Here is a 19,422-nt window from a genome sequence, read left to right on the forward strand (position 1 = left end):
TACTCCGTGGCTAAGCAGTCAGAGAACGCGCCTTTGGCGTAGGAGAGCCAGGTTCAACTCCCGGCGAGAGCTCATGTGGTTCGGATTCCACGTTAATAAGTAGGTCTACGTCTCATATAGCCTCGCTGCTGAACGGGACATTAAACTCAAACTCAAAAAGTGTTAGAGGGAAAATAGAAAGTTTATCGAAAATGGGTGATGATAGAATCTTTAAGCAGTGATGGAAATATTTCAAGTTCCCAAATCTTCATTACCAAAGTATAGGAAGATGTTAGCTATTCGCCAAATATTTAACGTCATAAGTAATATTTTAGGATTTAGGATTTAGATTTCTGGGCTTTCGGCATCTAAGGCCATTTAGCCCGTCACGTATGAGGGATGACGTCACTCGGCGAGCACATTATTCGGGGAAAGGAAATGAAGAAAGGATTGGGGAGGAAGGAAGTGAACTGGAACCTAGAAGTTAGGTACTACACTGGCATTTGCCTGGTGTGAGTGAGGAAACCCACGAAAACCACGTTCAGGGTGGTTGCACTGAAAAAGCTTTTCACACTTTTTCGACCGAGAGTCCCCACCGGGAATCGAACGCGGGACTGCTCACATCGAAGGCGAGAGCTTTATTGACTACGCTAAGCGGGGCCACAGAAAAAATATTCAGTTGCACAAAATAATAATAATAATAATAATAATAATAATAATAATAATAATAATAATAATAATAATAATAATAATAATAATAATAAAAGAATAAGTTTTGTCATGTGTATTTGAGTGATTCACAAATGGTCGAATACATATCATTCGATATAGAAGTCGATATATCGACTTTTTTGTGATAGAAAATGTTACGCTTCTTTCCCTCCACAACGTTTATTTTTTACTTTTAAAATTAAAAGTAAATATATGGTCCAAAAAACAACGAAGTTAGTGTTGTTTTTTCAATACTGGAATGTTGTATTATTTTACTACTAAAATTTGTATCAAAATAATATTTTATATAAAATTTGTTTCTTTCTACGAAAGTAGGGCTACTTGCGTTTGCGCATGCGCGAAGGCATCAATAGAGTTTATACAAGAAGCTTCCACATGAAATGATTACTTTCAGAAGTGCTCCCGTATAGTGCTAACACATAATTATTCGTTCCAGTACATTTTTTTTTCTTTTTCCGATTGTGTGTATGCGCATGCGCGTCGGAGTGTAACAGCACTAGTCGGCAGCGCAGCAGCGGTTGCAGAATTTGAAATTTCATTTCGGAAATAGCATGGGAGGTAAGCTAGTTTCACTAAAGTTAATTTTAGAGCATTTTTAATAACTTTCTTGTATGTTTATTTGTTACTTTGGTTTATATTTTAACTTTAAATCTAGATCCCTTTTTTTCCCTTCATCTCTCTGTGCGTGTATCTGTAGAGGGAAGAGGTGTCTTGGAGGCGAGGGATGAGTTGTGTAGAACCAAGGATCTTATAAAAATAGAGGATCTGCACTTACAACAAAAACCTTGAAGCCATACGTCACAGTTTCGCCACCCCTACTCTGCCCACTCCGCCCAATAGAATCGCAATGTTTCGAGCCAACAATCATGGCGGAAACGAAAGTAGCCAATCAGACTATGGCAGAAACGAGAGTAGACAATCAGACATGCCGATGCTCGGTGGCTTTGTGGCTTCACCGATTTAATAGGATGGGTAGATCCTCTATTTATAACATCCTTGTGTAGAACCATCTTCCTTTTTGCTCTGTTACATACAATTTAAGCTGTATTCAAGTGTATATATACACAGTTACTTAGCCTTCTGCATGTGTAGTTTCTCACAAAATGTTTTACAACTTTCCTAATTTTTTGAGTAGGCACGGTAGCTCAGTGGTAGAGCGTTTACATCTGCTGTGTGGGGTTCCCGTTGAATTCCCGCCGAAGAAAGTTTGTGGTGGAGAACATCGTGTTCGTGAGTTTTATTGGAGTACTCTCGTTTCCTCCCACTCTCTCATTTCACCAATTCTTCCATCATCATTCATCGTCTCCCTTAGCCTAAAGGGCATAACCATGAAACGTTAAACTCAAAGATTTCATTTTCTCGTTTTCTTTAATTTTTAACCCTGTAAGTATTATCTTAGTAAACTTTTCTAGCATTGACTATTGTCTACGATAATTTCCTTTGTATTTGAGATTTCCTCACAATATAAAACATTTATATGAACAGGCCCTGACAAGCTAGGCGGCGATCGGCGCCTAGACAGGGGAAAAATCGAAAAGGGAGTTAAATGAAAATTTTAATAAAAAGAGGAAGAGAAAAATATGGAAAACGTGTGCGACAACTAATATTGTGAACAGTCACGGTGGGAATCAGCGTACATAAAGCTGTTCGAGCGTTTCATTAAAATTTTGTTGCGTCTCACGTCTCCTACAAAACAAGAATGTGTGTCGAGCTCTCTCGTGGCTAAGCGGTTAGCGTACACACCTTTGGCGTGGGAGACCCGGGTTCGATTCCCGGCGGGAGCTCATGTTGTTCGGATTACACGTTAATCAGTAGCTCCACGTCTCATATAGCCTCGCTGCTGAACGGGACGTTAAACTAAAATCAAATCAATCAAAAATCAAAGCAAGAATTTGCCATGCCAGCTTCAGAGTCATGTCGGTGCAAGCAAATAAAAAATAGTGAAATCCAACATGCTTCCTATCGCGGAATAAAAAAAGGGAGCCGATAGTATAGTGGCCTGACAATACAATTCTTGAGAGTTTAGTTTCTTGGCTCAGGAAAATAACAATTTGAAACCCAACAGAAAGCACTCTGAAATCACTTTCGTGATTTATGCTATCAAGGCGATTTAAGAGATTTTCATTTCTATTATGACAAGGCAATAGATGATGATATTGCAGCTAGTTCCACCGACCTGTCTAGAATGCTGAAATTATAATTCTGTCTGTGTTATTCTCATAAATATTGTTACATAACATATATATATCCTGATTTTATATTGTAACCTTTATGGTATAATGTATGGTGTGGCTACTAAAGAATAGTGTATTTATCTAATATATCAGTATGCTTTTATTGTAAGAAAACAGTGGGCAGTTGGGGTAATGGTGACTGGGTGGATTAAGAATTTGGTGCCACTACAATATATCAGCCGGCGTGGCCAACTAGTAACCATGTCAATATGTACAGGGCTATCTAGTGGCCAGTCCGACCCTATACATGAAAATTACATTGTCTTAAAGTATTTCTATATTAAAAAAAAAACACTATTGGGGCACACAGGAAATCAAATTAAAATAGATGATGGACTTAGAGTAAGGCAATGAATGGTAACATACATTTTAAAAAAAGCTTTCTAATAAACTGGGAAACAAAGTTTAACATTCTCATGCAATGCAATGCAGTGACACACAGCAAACTAACTTCTTCCATCTGCAGGTACAATTCCGAACTAAAACTACCTACATACTATTCTGTGGTTTGATCCCAACCCATTCCACCTAATAATTGAATTTTATTACCATTGTGTTCCCCTGAGCCGCTCAAGTGTAACTTGTACTAAGCAACTAGGATTTAGGAGTTAGATTTTTGGGCTTTTGGCATCTAAGACCATTTAGCCCGTTACACGTATGAGGGATGGCGTCCCTTGGCGAGCACACTATCCGGGGAAAGGGAAGGAAGGAAGGAAGCGGCCTGGGACCTATAAGTTAGGTACCACCCTAGCATTTGCCTGGTGTGAATGAGGAAAACCCAGGAAAACCTCATTCATGATAGCTGGAATGAAAAGTTTTTTTTTTACACTTTTTTGACTGAGTGCCCCCACCGGAAATCGAACACGTGGCCACTTGCAACGAAGACGAGAGTGTTAGCGACTACGCTACGAGGGGCCACACTAAGCAATTATTCATTAGTTTAATTAAGAGAATAATTCTATGTGTGATGTTTGTTGTCAGATTTTTTTTTCCTTTCAAAATGAATTAATGTTTGGAATGTTTTCTCTTAGCACTAGGAGTTGAATCATACTTTGTTAGAAGTGTGGCTTCCATGTATTGTACCGGTATGTTTAACATATACTTAATTCTGAAGAACGAAATCACAATTAATTAGCTTTCATAATTTATTACTTTGATTAACCTGTGAACTTTCATTAATAACTCCAGTCGTAAGCATACAGGAGCCTATAGTTTTACTTCAAGTGTGTGTTTATATATATGTGTGTGTATGTTTGTGTGTGCACTTGTATGTGTATGTGGTATTTTATTTGTCGATAACTACTCGCCAGGTCTGAACCAAATTTGATGGACAAGTAGACCATTGCCAAACAAATAAAAATGCTATATTTGGTAACGGGCTCGGAAAGGGACAGGCTCGGATAGGCTCAACTTGACTCGCCTTGCATATAGCACTTTATTTCTCGGTAAATACTGGCAGAATCTGAACGAAATTCTGTGGGCAAATACTCATTGTGTAAGGCAAGGTTTCTCAACCTGGAGATTGCGACCCCGCGGTTTCATGGAGGCCGCAAAGATAAGTGGAAGAGATAAATATAATTAGAATCTAACACCGGAAAATATTTTTAATTATTATTTTGAATTTTGAATGCATATTTTTTATCTTTATAGATGTTGTTTAGAACAACAAAAAATAGGTCTACTAAACATTTTCAACAGGTACAGATTTGTTTAAAAATCAATATAATGAAAGTGGTACGATGCGAAACTAATGAGAACTGCATATTGAAATACCAGAAAAATACAAATGCAACAAAACCTGCATATTGAAATACAATTAATATTGAAAGCAAATGAGATACCTGACAAGTAAAGGGTCTAAATGGATTAATCGAGCTGCGGGATGAGACTTAGTTAGCCTGATAGAGGATGTGAAAATATGTATATGTGCAAAATTAGAGTGACTGAGCGCCATAAGAGACGGAGGGGGAGGAGGTCAAAGTTGGTGGGAGAAGGGCTATGTTATGTTATTGAAATACATCGAATATACTGTTGAATCGTGAAAATAGTGAAAGATAGACAAAGCAAACAGTGATAGTTTCACATATTGGCAAAAGAAGAATAGGCAGAGCAAATCACAAACTTCCGCCGCGATCTTGAAATCCGCCATTTTGAAATCTGTGATATTTTTTGAAATAGAAAGATAGTCATGTAATATATCAATTAAGGCCAGCATGTTCTCGAAAAGTCAATTATGAACTTTAGTGATCGTTATATGCACTTATTCGGAAGATTTAGGATCATGTGTATAGTTATTTACGAAAGTCTAGGAGACTAATACTCGTATGTTGAAAGTTTGGATTATCACGAAAACACATGTAAGTTGAACATATCCACAAGCCAAGAAGACTAACAGTGGATTTTGATTATCAAGTTGTATATTATTACATTATTATTATTATCAAATTTCATTGATGGATATCAAATTCGCTACACTTAATCGCCAGCATCCGTACCTGGTAATTATGCAACCACACACAACGGGCATGAAGGTGTCCGCCATTTTGCATTTGTTCCAGATATTGACTTAATTATTGTTACCTGGCAGAAACCCTATCAATTCATATCCATTTAGACCAATTTTCATTTGACAGATTATTCGGGACTCCCTAAGTTTCTTTGGGGAATCCCATACGCGTGCATGGTAGAATTGTGAAACATGCATAATTCAATACATCAGGTATGACTTCTTCAGTGAATTTTTTACCCACCCTCTTTACGTTGGATAATTTCCGAAGTATTGGCGTCCGAAAGTCATTATCCCACGCTTTCGGCACCTTGTAGATCCGAAACTATATCCGATAGCTGAAAGTTCAAGAGAACTTTTTTTTCTTGCCTCAGTGGCAGGAGTCACCTCCCAAGAGTGGTAACACTTATTTTGCAACACCCGATATATTGTGGGAAGAAACGGAAGTACCCACGGAAACGCACGGACCCGATGTTGTCCAGCACAAACTTACTTGGCCGCTAGGATCAATCCAGGAACCCCACGCACCTGAGGTAATCGCTCTACCACCGAACCATCGTATTACTTATAGTCTGGAAAAGAGTACCCCTAGCACACTTTAGGGGAGGAAAGGGGGAGACATACAAATGATCGAAATCGACCGATATTATTCTCAAATCCATGGTTTTCGGGGTCCATGAGCTGATTGGTGAAAGTTTCGTACCAGGGTTGTTTTGTTTAAAACAAAATGTTTAAAACAAATGATTAAGGGGGGCATGTCCGTGTTGTGGCCTCTTACGAGAAATTTGGCAACCCACGCTTTGCTATTGCCTGCAGAAGTTTAATTTTTGGTCGGTAGATGTGTATAGAAGTTCAGCACCTCTGTGTTAATTTTTTCCCCTCTATCTTGTCTTTTATGCATATGGTATGGGCACAAATTTATAGCACAGCTCTAAAAGTATTTGTACCTTTTTCTTGGAAACTACTGAAGAGATTCGTTTAATTTGTATACCATGCACTCTACACTAGCTGGTAGTGCTAACGAACTAGGATTATTTTTTCTAGATTAGATACAAAGCCAGTAATTATTTTTTATATGCACCAAAGAGTAATTGAGAGAAGTAAAGGAACTATGCCATAATTCTAGTTCAGTAAATAGAACTGCATGCAAGTAAAATTTGTGCAAAATTTGACTACTTTGGCATTAGTAGTTTTTGAGAAAATAGTACATGTATGTCCAAAAATGCAATTTTGAGAAATTCAAGGTTTAAAATGTATATACAATGGATTTTCATCAATAAGGCGGATCACAGCATTCAGAAAGCACCGTAACTATATTTTTCGTATTCTGCTGTGTATCCTTCATCCTTCCTATACCTTCTTTTCTTCATTCTTGATTCCTTGGTAAGCTTCAGGATTGCCAACTCCGATTTTGTTATTCGTTTTCTGTCCATGTATCGTAGTAGTTTGGAGGTGCATTCACCGCTTGAAATTCTCATCTTTTCCAGAACACCAGTATTTGGTTCACGGCCATTATTAAAACACAGAACAGCATCATACAGTGCAATTTGTACAATTTTAGAACCCACAAATGTAGGTTTTGGGCTTTGTTACCATATCAGTGCATTGAAACTTTCATTGGTGCTCTGTGTTTTCCATTGCAAACATTTTCCCAAAAGGGCTGAATCCGCAAGCGCTCTGTACATGGGTTTGATAGCATCCATCACTGCAACAGGCAATGAATGTTTATGTTTATAATGTTCTCTAGTTGCTTGAGATCTGTTATACCCACACTAGGGATTTTCTCCTTTGGGTGACAATGCATAAGCGTTTGTTTCTCATCAGTTGAATATTTGTGAAAAAAAAATTGCCTACACTGCTTTCTTCATCTCCTCAAGGTTGCCAACGTTTCCCCTGATTGCTTTCGCATAATATACCTGTAAGCTACATAGAGGAAAATCCGTTCTCCGGACAGCGGTATATTGTACAAATATACGGAATCCTCTTGCTTACTACATAAATCAGTATGGAGCATACGTTATGCATATGCTACATAGGCACTGCCCTTAGATGTTACATCATGCCGTTGCAAGATGTATGACATCTAACAATTTTCCGTATATCACATGCATATACTTATGTTACATTCTTCAGCTGTATGTTATATACGTCCATTTGTATGTGAGATTCTGACCGCCTATATTGTTTCATACGGAAAGTACGTATAGATGGAACACTTATACGGAAAGTATTATAAAACATACGTTTTCAGTTATACGTCTGCTGTACGTTAAGTTCAAAAACTACAGGAACTACTCATGTAATCTACCTTTTTAAGTACGCCACCTACATTTTTTTTCCTCAGTGTATCAATTTCTTTGGCACTAAATTTACTAACACATTCATATAAAAAAAACAAAGAACTATGAACTCAAAATAGTAAACAACAGTAAGCAAAATTATGTTTGTATTCTTTTCGGAACGACAAAGCAAAAATATATTTACTACATCATTATAGAAGAATGGGATGATCAAACAAACTGAAAACTGAAAATAGATATATTTAAGCCTGAAAATATAACGGGAGTACACAATAATTTGCGTATCTCGAGGGGAACCTGATGTCGTACGAACATGAAACTTCCCGCAATGAAACTTCAAAGACCATAGATTCTGAAAATGATACTTTCCAAAAATCGAAAATTTTTACCACAAACACGGACTTTCCCCCTTAAAGCTTGTTTTAAACAATTGATTTTGTTTAAAACAAATTTTATATACGTTTTAAACATTTCGTTTTAAACACGTGTATTTTTTAAGACTTGTTTTAAACATATGTTTATTTTATTTTTGTAACAAAGTCTCCTAGAGAAAGAAAATTGCGAAAAAGTGCTCCCCATTCAGAAGCTTATTTTCTTTCCATATGAATGTTTTGTTCTCTTGCGGCTTCAGCAGGTCAATGTGGTCATTTAAAATTTATTTCGTCTCTTTTCCCCCCTTGTTTTTAGCGTTTATTGTATTGTTTAAATGCTTATCAGTTAACTTGCGAGAAAGTGTCGCGGCCGAAGGTTGGACTACTTGTAGAACTGATATTAAAAAAACAAATAAAAAATTATTATGGAAACAAGTTTTTGTGTTGTATTCAGAAAACAAAGGGTTCTTCGCTAAATTACAGATCTGAAATTAAAGTATCGTAGGTATTCGTTGATACACTACATGTTGGTTCTCAGTCTCCGTACAACTTGGAATCGTTTAACATGAGTTTTACGGGAAGAAAAAAGGACATCATTTAGAGCAAATTTATTAAAGTAACTCAAACTACATCAGATATGGAAACGAACTTACGAGTTCGTTGCAAAACGTGTAAGAAAGAAACGGTTGGTGTAGTTCAAAGAATGAAGATTCATTATGAAAAATGCAATGCTATGAAAAAACTGGAAACGCAAATAGATAGTAGAAGTATTTATCCGAAAATTGCTTCTGATGATTCTAACATCAGTGATGTGGGTGAGATGCAACAGGGAACTTCAGTTGAGAATTAATTCTGTATCACCAATATCTTATTCATTATATTATAAAAAAAAATTATTTCGTCCCTCTCCCTCACCTCCGTTCTAAATTTTCTTAAAAACTTTACACTCTGTCATGGCTTGTATGAAGGGACCAGGCGAGAAAGCGCAAGGTATGGCAGTCGCCCGCGTAACTAACCGTTACAGCGTGACTCTTACTGTCAGATCATTGCCGAACATCGGTGAAGCTCCTGGGACGACTTGATCTACATTTGTTCATCTGTCTGTATGTATGCACTACACTACAGGGCGGAATTTTTGGTCTTTTAAAGTTAAATTTTGGGGGTAGAGGCACGAGACGTTCGGAATTTGCTGTATAAATTTTGACTGCGATCCCAAGTAAAATTTCAAAATTAGTGGTTCGGATCCCACTTTAAACAATAAGCCCTGTATCATATAGCCTTTCTACTGACACAAAACTGTAATCAATCAAACTAGACAAACTAAATATTTTTAGAATAGGCGTCAGAGCACGACGGATCCAAGTGCATTTTCAGAGAAGTTCACTTTTGCTCAGCAAACGTAGTGTCTTCATAGCCAAGGGTACGAAATAAATAAACTAAAAACCGCGTGAAAGGGTGTAGGCTAGAGCTTCATAGGAAAACCGCTAGACAAGGGCGTTCATAGAACGGGGGAACAGGAGGGCTAATTTCCCCCTCCTTGCTCATACATTTAAGATATTAACATTATATTGTGTACGCTGCAGCGTGGGAATTATTAATAAGTCAAGCTCCAAATGTCATAGTCAATTATGTATAATTACGTTAAATAAATGCAGATGTGTCAAAAAGAATACACCGACGGAAGTCATATCTTCGCAACCACGAATCCGAAACGAAAGAAAGAAAAACTACGTGACAAGGTGCAATCTTGAGTTTTATATGATTGCCGCTAGAGAGGGGTGTCCGTTTAGAGGTCATCCGACCCCTACCCTAATTTCAGATTTTAGGGGTAGTGTTGTAAATTTAGTAACCATTTCCTGAGCAAAGTCCAACAGAAAAATTGAAGTTCTTACACAAAATAAATACGGATTTTCATAAGTTATAATCCCTTTCCATTGGCCATAAGGAGCTATAGGCCTATACTGCTTTCTTGTATATTTTTGACACAAAGATTCCAAAGGTGGCTCTACTTTCAAGTTTCGGGCTTGCTGAAAATTCTGGAAATTGGTCCTAAACAACTTTCCAGTTTTGTTCATCTGTACTTCCTACGTATTTGTTCGGTGTAAGGACCTCAAGGTTGTTCTGTTGGACTTTGCTTCTCAAAATATTTCTAAAACTGCCTTACTGCCCCCAAAATCTGAAATTCGGGGTGCGGTTGGAGGGGTTGCTCGGCTGTCATATGAAACTATCCCAGGCCCTTTCACGTGAGTTTCATTTTAGTTACATTTGTTTCGGACTTTTGACTGCGAAGATATTCCGTTTTGAAACAGAATTCATTTGCTGAGCAAAACTGAACTTTATTGAAAGTGGACTTGGATCCATTTTGCTTTGAACATCCCAAATATTACTTTTCTTCAATAAATTATTGACTTAAAAAACAGCCAATTACATAGGCTTGCAGAAAATATTCTAAAGTTAGCACAACATGAAGTGTGCTTCAGACATTGCTCTTCAAAAATGTGTTATTCTAAAATAATTTTATTATCATCAGTGTTCTGAAATAGTAATCAAATTTTGCAACTAAAATCTCACTCGCCTTTACGAAACGCGAGCTTAGCCCCTAAGAGCATAATTAGGAAACTTTCAGAAACAATAACTTCGAAACGTCTTCTTTTAGAGCTAAAATAACCACACAATCGTATATATATATATATATATATATATATATATATATATATATATATAATGTAGATTTAAAACATGTAACATGGCTCCCTTTGCAAATCAAATTTCGAATACCAAACAAAGGTGGCCACCGTGATGCTTGGTATAACCAGCTGATGTGTCAGACCACTTCCAAGTTTCATCATTCTCCCTCACCTGTTCTCAATACACAATCTATTATTTAAAAAGCTTATTACAACCAATTAAGTACTTATGAAAGTCACTGGCAAGAGGGTGTAATAAAAGGGGGTCGTAATATGAAATAAGTTGAGAATTGCTAATATATACTGAAATATTCTTTATCCAACACAGTATTGTCTTTACCAGGATAAAATAAATGAAAAGGTTGGTTGCAAATAAAGAGGAAAAAATCTTAACAAATAAGTTATTACACGATTTTGAAAAAGCTATGTTTAAAATCATGTTTTAAACTAATCAAAATGTTTAAAACGTATTTTTATTCGTGTGTGTTTTAAAAAACATTTAAAATATTTTGAACATTTTTTTACATGCTTTAAATACATGTTTTGTACTTTAAAAAAAAAAACTTTTTAAACCCTGTTTCGTACCCATTAAGTCCAAGCTCATCCCCCCTGTGAGGGTAAGACTCCTCTTTCCCCACCTAGGGAAGTGGGAGGAAGAGACGTATAAAATGGTCGAAAACGGCCGATATTAGTGTCGAATCCACGATTTTCATGGTCACTCAGATAAATAGTGTCACTCCCGGTGGCGTTTAAGTCCCATTTTAGTCCTCATTGGCACCCGGGGGAATGAAATGGTGGCATGTTAAAATATTGAGAACGACCGGTTTTAGTGTCGAATCATTGGTTTTCAGAGCCTCTAGGTTAATTGGTGGCAGCCCTGATTCTGTTTAAGTCCAAGTTCAATCCTCAGTGCGGGAAAGACCCCCTGAGCACTTCTAGGGTTGTGGAAAGAACTAACATAAAAAAGTAATAATAAACGACCGGTATTAATACCGAATTCATAGCTTTCGGGATTGTTTAGATAAAGAATGGCACTTCAGATACCATTTAAGTTCAAGTTCGACCTCTATTACCACCCTTGGTGAGGAAGAATTGTGTCATGTAAAAATAATTGTAAATGACCGATATTAGTGTCGAATCCATAGTTTTCGGGGTCGCTGGAATAAATAGTGATGGGCCCAATGCCATTTGAGTCCAAGTTCACCCCATTTGTAGAGAATGGGGTCGTGACGTGAAAAATAAAATTTTAAAAATGACTGAGATTGTGTCTGATCCGTTTGAAATGATTTTTGGAAGATAGTCAGTACTCACTTCAAGCTGGGTTATTTATTCATGTGAATTTGATTAAAGGTGTATTCTGTGGTGGTACGGTGGTACGGTGAAAAGTAGAGTATCTTCTATATATATTTTTTTCATTAAACTTTCATTGAAATAATTATTCTTAGGGAAAGTGTATTCAAATATTTCTCATAAACCTATTCCTCTCGTGCAAAGAAAGGACATTTGAGTTATTATTGAATAAAAGTATGATTATTTGTATATAACAACTAAATAAACTATGTTAGAATATAAATCAAAAGTTATATTGTATTATGAATTAATAAAACACACAACTTTAACCTCATACACCATCCTTTCTCTATTTCAGGTTACTCACGACTGAATATGAAGGCTCAGAGAAAAACTGGCAACCCTGGCATATTCACCACTCTGACAGCCACTAATGGTGCTGTCATGACATGTTACTGGATGGTCACCTCAGTTGTTCTAGTATGCACTGTTGCTGTCGTATACAACGAAATATTTGGATTATTGGCCGCTAGTGAAGCCATGTTGCAGAAGAACGTCTCTGATGCTCATTTTACTATACTCTGCTCCAAAATGATCTCTTTCGACAACAAAACAGGGGGAATTGAAGTCCGTGATGGCATTGAAAAGATGATTGTAGATCAGCGTTGGTATACTTTGATGTTGGTATTGTCTTCGATTCATTTTTTGGTTCATCTATTCCTACCAAATGCCATATGGGAAATATTTAACGATGACACAATGGAGAAATTTATTCATCGCATCAATAAGGCTGTTCCTTCCAACAATCCGCTTACTTATGTTGCAAATATGGTTGTAGGTAACATGCATCAATTCCGATTCTACACAGTCAAGTTTTTGGCTTGTAACATTTACAACCTAGGTATTGCTGCGGTGTACTCTATTATATCATGTGTTCTTCACGGATATAATGATCATACATTCAGTATTGAGAACATGGTTAATATGAAGAATATCGAGCTAGAGTACATCTCCTACTTCCTGTGGTATTGCTCTATTATCCTAATCATAAATAGCGGCTTTAATATATTACTTAATGTGATACTGTCCAATTTCACTTATTTTCGTGGTCTATATATTGGTTGGCTCTTTGATTCCGAGAATGTTAAAGCTATGAATGGCCTTGCTAAAATAATGTCGTATGACGAGATGGTTTTCCTGCTTCAGCTGTGTGAATATATCAATCCGATGTGGCACGAGGAATTCATTTCCAAAATGGCAGCTATTCTAACTGATCCCCAAGGAGACCGTTTGGCTTATGAAAAAAGTATGGTCCTTCGTAAACCAACTCTTTATAAGCCAATTGGGTTTGGCGTGGAAGGTACTTTCGAGCGGTATTAAGATATAATTCGTGAACTAACTCGCTACTTTCTTACCTAAAAGTGTTAAAGATGGCTATGAAATGTGATGGGGCCAAAGATGTACAGAACAACTTCATATGGTAATTATCTAGAATTTGTCAATACAAATGAACACAAAGTGTAATGAAAGTAACTCCTTTCACTAATTATAAAGGTTAAATGGTCTTTAAAAGAGGCGGAGTTTTGCGATAAAACGGGTAACGATTATTTGGTAGACATGACCAAAGCTAAGGTGCAAAAAAAAAAAAAAAAAAAAAAAAAAAAGCAATAAACAAATGTTACTCATAGCCTATAAAATATTCAACTTTATAATTCGATTTTGTAAATTATTATTTTCTCTTTGTGTAATGAAAATATTTTTTGGAGGGAAGTTATTACATCTTTTTATTTAAGTAATATTACTTTTTAGTTGTATTTTGTTTCTAAAAGGAACACTTATGTTTCAATTGGCGATCAGAAACAGTGTCTTACTCTCTACTGAATGAAATGTTTGAATATTGGCTTTTGTGTTACTTTTTAATATACATGTGTGTTATAATATGACAATATGTTAACATGTAAATTTAATTGACGTTCAGTTTTGATTTGATACAACATACCACAAAAGAACAGAAAGGGCATCTCCAGTGACTCCCTACTTTCTTGACCGGTGAGTACAAGAGTTGATATGAGTATGTAGAGAACCGGTAGACTCTGAAGGTCACGAATACGTTGGTTTCGATATCGCAAAATGAGGTGTGTTTGAAGAGGAGTCGATAAATCGATCGCTGGTCACGACAGTGTTCTACTCAGTTTCTTGGGTCACCATGCGCCACTGGAGGCTTCCGGTGGAGATCTTTGGGTCTATCATCATCTCCTGACTCCGTTGTGTAATTCTTTGCCAAATATGACCCATGAAACTGCAGAGATCCAGCAGGATCCTCACAAGAACTGACGAGTTCCAGCCCAGAAGCACGTATTGTTTACTTGTGGAGGCGCGTATCTCCGGTGACCGACGGGCACTTCGGGCAATGTGGATATGGGGAGAACGTGTAGACACGTTAGTTTGCACATATGCAAATCGCGATGTCGGATTTGAAGTTGTTCCAGTGCCAGCGCCCAAAACAGCCAGACATTGCTGATCGCTCTCGACTATTTCGACCCATGTGTCAGCTGAGCTTGGTTTGTGTGTGTGTTTCAGGGAAAAAATTGAACTGTGCCTCCCCCATAACACTAATAACGGGCCTGCTGGATATCACAACTAAGCCCAAGAATGGGTTACAATTAGAACCAAACAAAGATCAGTTGACACATGGTTCGGAATAACAGAAAACGATCAGCAACGTCTGCCCGTTTTGAGCTCTGACACCGGAATGACTTCAAATGTGACATCAGGGTTTGCATATTCGGAAACTAGCATGTCTTCCCGTTCTACCCATACTCAAAATGCCCGAAGTGCCCGTCGATCACCAGAAATACGCTCCCCGACAAGGAAACAATACATGCTTCTGGGCTGGTTCTCGTCACTTCTTGTGAGGATCCTGCTGTATCTTTGTTGCTTCGTGGGTAGTGTGCGGCCATAGAATTATGCAGCAGAGTCGGAATATGTGGATAGATTCTCCACTTGAAGTCTCTCCAGGGCGCACGGTGACTCGAGAAGTGAATACAACACTGTCGGGACCACCGATCGGGTTTTCGACTCCTGTTCAAACACACCTCACTTTGCGACATCGAAAAAAAACATATTCGTGACCTACAGAGCCTACCGGTTTTCTACATACCCATATCGACTCTGGTAGTCACCGGTCAAGAAAGTAGGGAGTCAACAATGCATTGGATGGTCATGCCCTTTAAACTTAAATTTTCCGATTTTTTGAAATAAATTATACTTGTTAGTTATAGAGGTAGGTGAAGAAAGAATACATTGTTAATGTATGTACTTCCGTTAATTCAGGTTATGCAACTGTACTATTTAATGTTGAAATATGAATAGTGTATCAAGTTCACTTGCTTGCATTTTGTCCTGGCTTTGGTTGTAATTCTTTTGCCTTGTTATTATTGTTTACCAACTTGTTTCATTTCAATGTAATTATATTCTATTATTATGCACTTCTTACACTTACGCAAATATGTAAAATGCACATTATAAAATAAACTGTTCAAGCAGCAATCATTTTTGTACCCTCATAAAAGCAAACAATATCTAGTAAACAATTTACCCAGAATGTTAGTTTCTTAGTAGCTCAAATTGTTTAATTCTAGAGACAAGCCAGTACGTCATAGCCTTACTTTAATTAGACGAAATTACCACACATTACGAAATTACCACACATATCTATATTCACATTTAAATATTATTTTAACATATTTTTAAGTAGCAGCTCTGCATAATACCAAACTTCCACATATTGTCACCCATATAGAGCTCCATTCTGTAACAGCCTTCGCAAAAGTTGCAGAGAGTAACCCAATACAAAACATGTAAAAATCAGCTATAACTGTTATGCCGATTATTACAAGCTAAAACGCAAGATTTGCCTTACGATGGCAAACCATTATGAAATGTGGCCCATAAACGCTTTTAATTTTTTTTGTGAGAAATTGAATGAAAACATTAGTTTTATGTTACATAGTCATACTCTGTAGGTAAGGAACACACATGGTTAATGAGAGTGATTGATGATGCGATAATTACTGCATTGAAGTTCAAGAGGAGTGGGATAACCACGAGAAAACACATTAACATAATATTGCAATGTTCTGATTAGTAGAGTGTAAATAATGCATACGGAATTTCAACCCTTCACTTTTTATTATAAAATGAATTGTCTTTTAAAAATTTTGCAAAATTCCTCTGTCTTTTATAAAAAACAATGTTTTCACTGTACAGTAAGTTTAATATTCCTCAGCACATAACGTGGCCTCAGAATAAAGGATAATTGCCTTAGCCCGCAACTGCCTCAGACATGGATCGGTAACACTCCGTAGCTCATGGTAGCCCCGGGAGTAGGTATTAGAGGATATACCTTTCGTTGAGAGCAGCCTCAGGAGTTGGTATTAGAAGGATTCTCCTAGACCATGGTGGCCTCGGAAGAAGGTTTTGGTAGTTGAGCGATCAGCATTGAGCTGGTAACTTCCTAGTCTCGTCGCCTTCTTTTATAGCAATGTTCTTGGAGGGAGGACCCATGGAGGGGTAGTCGGCTTTCTTCGTAGTGTTCCGAATCCTCTTCGTTTCTTCCTGGAGGTGTAGTCGGCTTTCTTCGTAGTGTTCCGAATCCTCTTCGTTTCTTCGTGGAGGTGTAGTATTCTGCTATTTTTTTTTGTTTATGATTGTAAAATCAAGTGTTTGTAATGAGAACATCTGGCTTGCAGTACGTGTGGGTATATGGATCCTTACAATATCGTCTACCGCAAGCTCAGATGCATAATAGGCCCTGTTGATCACACTCCGTTCTGATTGGCCACGAGACAAGACGTGCCTTAACCCCTTTTAAGCTATTTACTTCTTATATATATATATTTTCTTATTTCTACAAGTCTAGAGGCACAGCAGAACACGTTACGTATGGCTTCACACCTTTCTACGTCGAGACGTAGGGGGTAATGACGTAATAACTTTTTAAAAAAAAACTATTTTTGTTAGGTCTATTTTCATTATTTTTGGCGGGTTTAATTTGCTACCTATAAGATTAAAATTTTGTACAAACATTCAGAGTACCGATTAGTAGTTTTCAGTTTTTTTTAGATCTCTGAGTTAAAACAGGGGGGTCTACAAGGACAAAAAGGCAAAAAAAGTATTTTTAACAAAAAATCCCTTTTTCGCGATTCCCTCGCCTCAGATAAATGATGGAGATATGTGAATGGTGCCGTTTGAAAATCTATTCTATTCTGAAGAAAATGATGTACGAACCATGATCCTAGGATAATTTGGGATGTCTCAGGAAATTTTTATATTACAGTCACGTCTTTTGGAGTAATCTGGGTTATTGTAAGGCTCATTACTATTTTTTTCCGCTCTTACTATTCAAAATAGAAACTTGTAATATTTACACACATTTAGTACACTCCTTGCTATTTTCCAGTTGATTTTGAGATCTTTGTGTTAAAATAGGAGGAACCCAGAGGGGCTCAAATTTGGATTTTTTTTTTCAGAAAATCTCAATTTCCCTCCTCAGGTACATAAAAGAGAAATGTAAATAGTACCGTTTGAAAGGCTATTCTATTTAAAGAGAATGAGGTACAAACCATGATCCTAGGATAAATAGGGATAATGCTGTAGCTGCTTGACTGGAAGTCTATATGCCTTAATCACGTAGTATGACGTCATAGGGATTAATCTTCTTCTGATTTTGGCAGATGTACCATAATCCATCCTAGGGGTAAATCCACTTTACGCTAGGGGTAAATCCACTTTACGCTAGGGGTAAATCCACTGTCAGCTAATGGGAATCAACTCGTCCGTTTCGGAATCAATTCGGTATCAGCCGTTCACCTCCGGTGCTTGGGGTCCCTGGTTCGATCCCAGCTCGCGCCGTGTGGACTTTGTGGTGGACAAACACCGTGCTCGTGAGTTTTCTCGGGGTTCTCCCGTTTCCTCCCACTTTCTTCATTCCACCATTTTCACTCATCTCTCACCGTCTCCTTTAGCCTAACCGGCATAACCGTGGGACGTAAAACTTAAAGATTTCATTTCATTTTCAAACCGGAAGTGGCAGAAATCATCAGTTTCAGGTTTCAACTTTGATTATCATATAACAAACCGGTAATAGATAGCGGCAACAGGTTTCTTGGAATCGATTCGAAAATGAAATGATTTTTTTTAAATTCAACTTCTCTCGATTATGCCCTTTAAGTTAATAGAGACGATGATAAAGGCAATTGAATGCAGTGGAAGAATTGATGGAATGACAATGTGGGTGTACTCCAAGAAAACCCACGAATACGATGTTGTCCACCACTAGCTTACTTGGCCGAACCAGGTACCCCACGCACCAGACTCAAGCGCTCTACCACTGAGTCCCCTAGAAATCAATTCAGATTTTTAAGCAATTAAGGAATTTCTAAATGAAAGTGCGAACCTAAAGTTTTCCGTTTAAAGACAATACGATAACAAATATTGCAGCTCTTAACCCAAAGTTGTTAAAAACAAATCCTTTGCCTCCGGAGCGTCATTTCAGACTTTGCTTGAGGGGGGCAGGACCACCAGCAACATAAGATTTACATGTGTTTTACTAGTATATTAGTAGACAATCGGTTAAAGTATATGTATTACTCAAACTCTTGGGAGGGGCTATGGCTTCCTCCTGACCCCCAAATGACGCCCCTGCTTTGCCACATCTCTCGGGTCCGCCTTCCCGTCTCTTGTAGATGAATGAGATATACAGGAATTCGACACAGAGTGGCGAATATTAAGTAACACTGGTGTTAGTGTAATTACTGATGCATCACCAAAGGAATTTTGGCTTTCAGTAGGAAGTTTTAAGAAAAGGGAAATGGATCACAAATGTTTCCCAGACTTTCGACTTTCATGATACAACTTTTGTGCCTGCCACATTCGTTGGCTCGTGTAGAAAGTATTTTTCTTTCTTTTTTTTTCGAATTAATACAATGAAGACAAAGGAAAGAAATCGACTTAGTACGGGCACTATGGTGGGATTGTTGTATTCTAAGAAACTTATGAAGAAATACTCATGCTATGATGTCCCTATTTCGAAAACTTTGATGTAGAAGATGAATAACAAAATATACAATGATGTATTATCGGATGATGATTAAATTGCCCCATTCCTTGATGTGTATAATTTGTACAACCTATAATACGTTTGTGTATTTGTGTGTATATACAGATTCTAGTATTGTATCGATGCATAACACAAACAGCCATATAAACATAAATTCTTATATATATATATATATATATATATATATATATATATATATATAT

The 19,422-nt window shown here is 37.3% G+C and overlaps 1 protein-coding gene across 1 annotated transcript; it reads left to right on the forward strand.

Annotated features, from left to right (window-relative positions):
- Positions 1-1,119: 1,119 nt before the first annotated feature.
- LOC145687964 (uncharacterized) lies at positions 1,120-15,641 on the forward strand. The gene is made up of 2 exons (XM_081761574.1): positions 1,120-1,269; positions 12,458-15,641. Exons 1-2 carry the CDS (start codon positions 1,263-1,265, stop codon positions 13,477-13,479), a joined length of 1,029 nt encoding a protein of 342 aa, XP_081617700.1. The 5' UTR covers positions 1,120-1,262; the 3' UTR covers positions 13,480-15,641.
- The last annotated feature ends 3,781 nt before the right edge of the window (positions 15,642-19,422 follow it).

Source organism: Thermobia domestica, chromosome 6, assembly GCF_964235325.1.
Source record: "Thermobia domestica chromosome 6, izTheDome1.hap1.1, whole genome shotgun sequence".
Lineage (NCBI taxonomy): Eukaryota > Metazoa > Arthropoda > Insecta > Zygentoma > Lepismatidae > Thermobia > Thermobia domestica.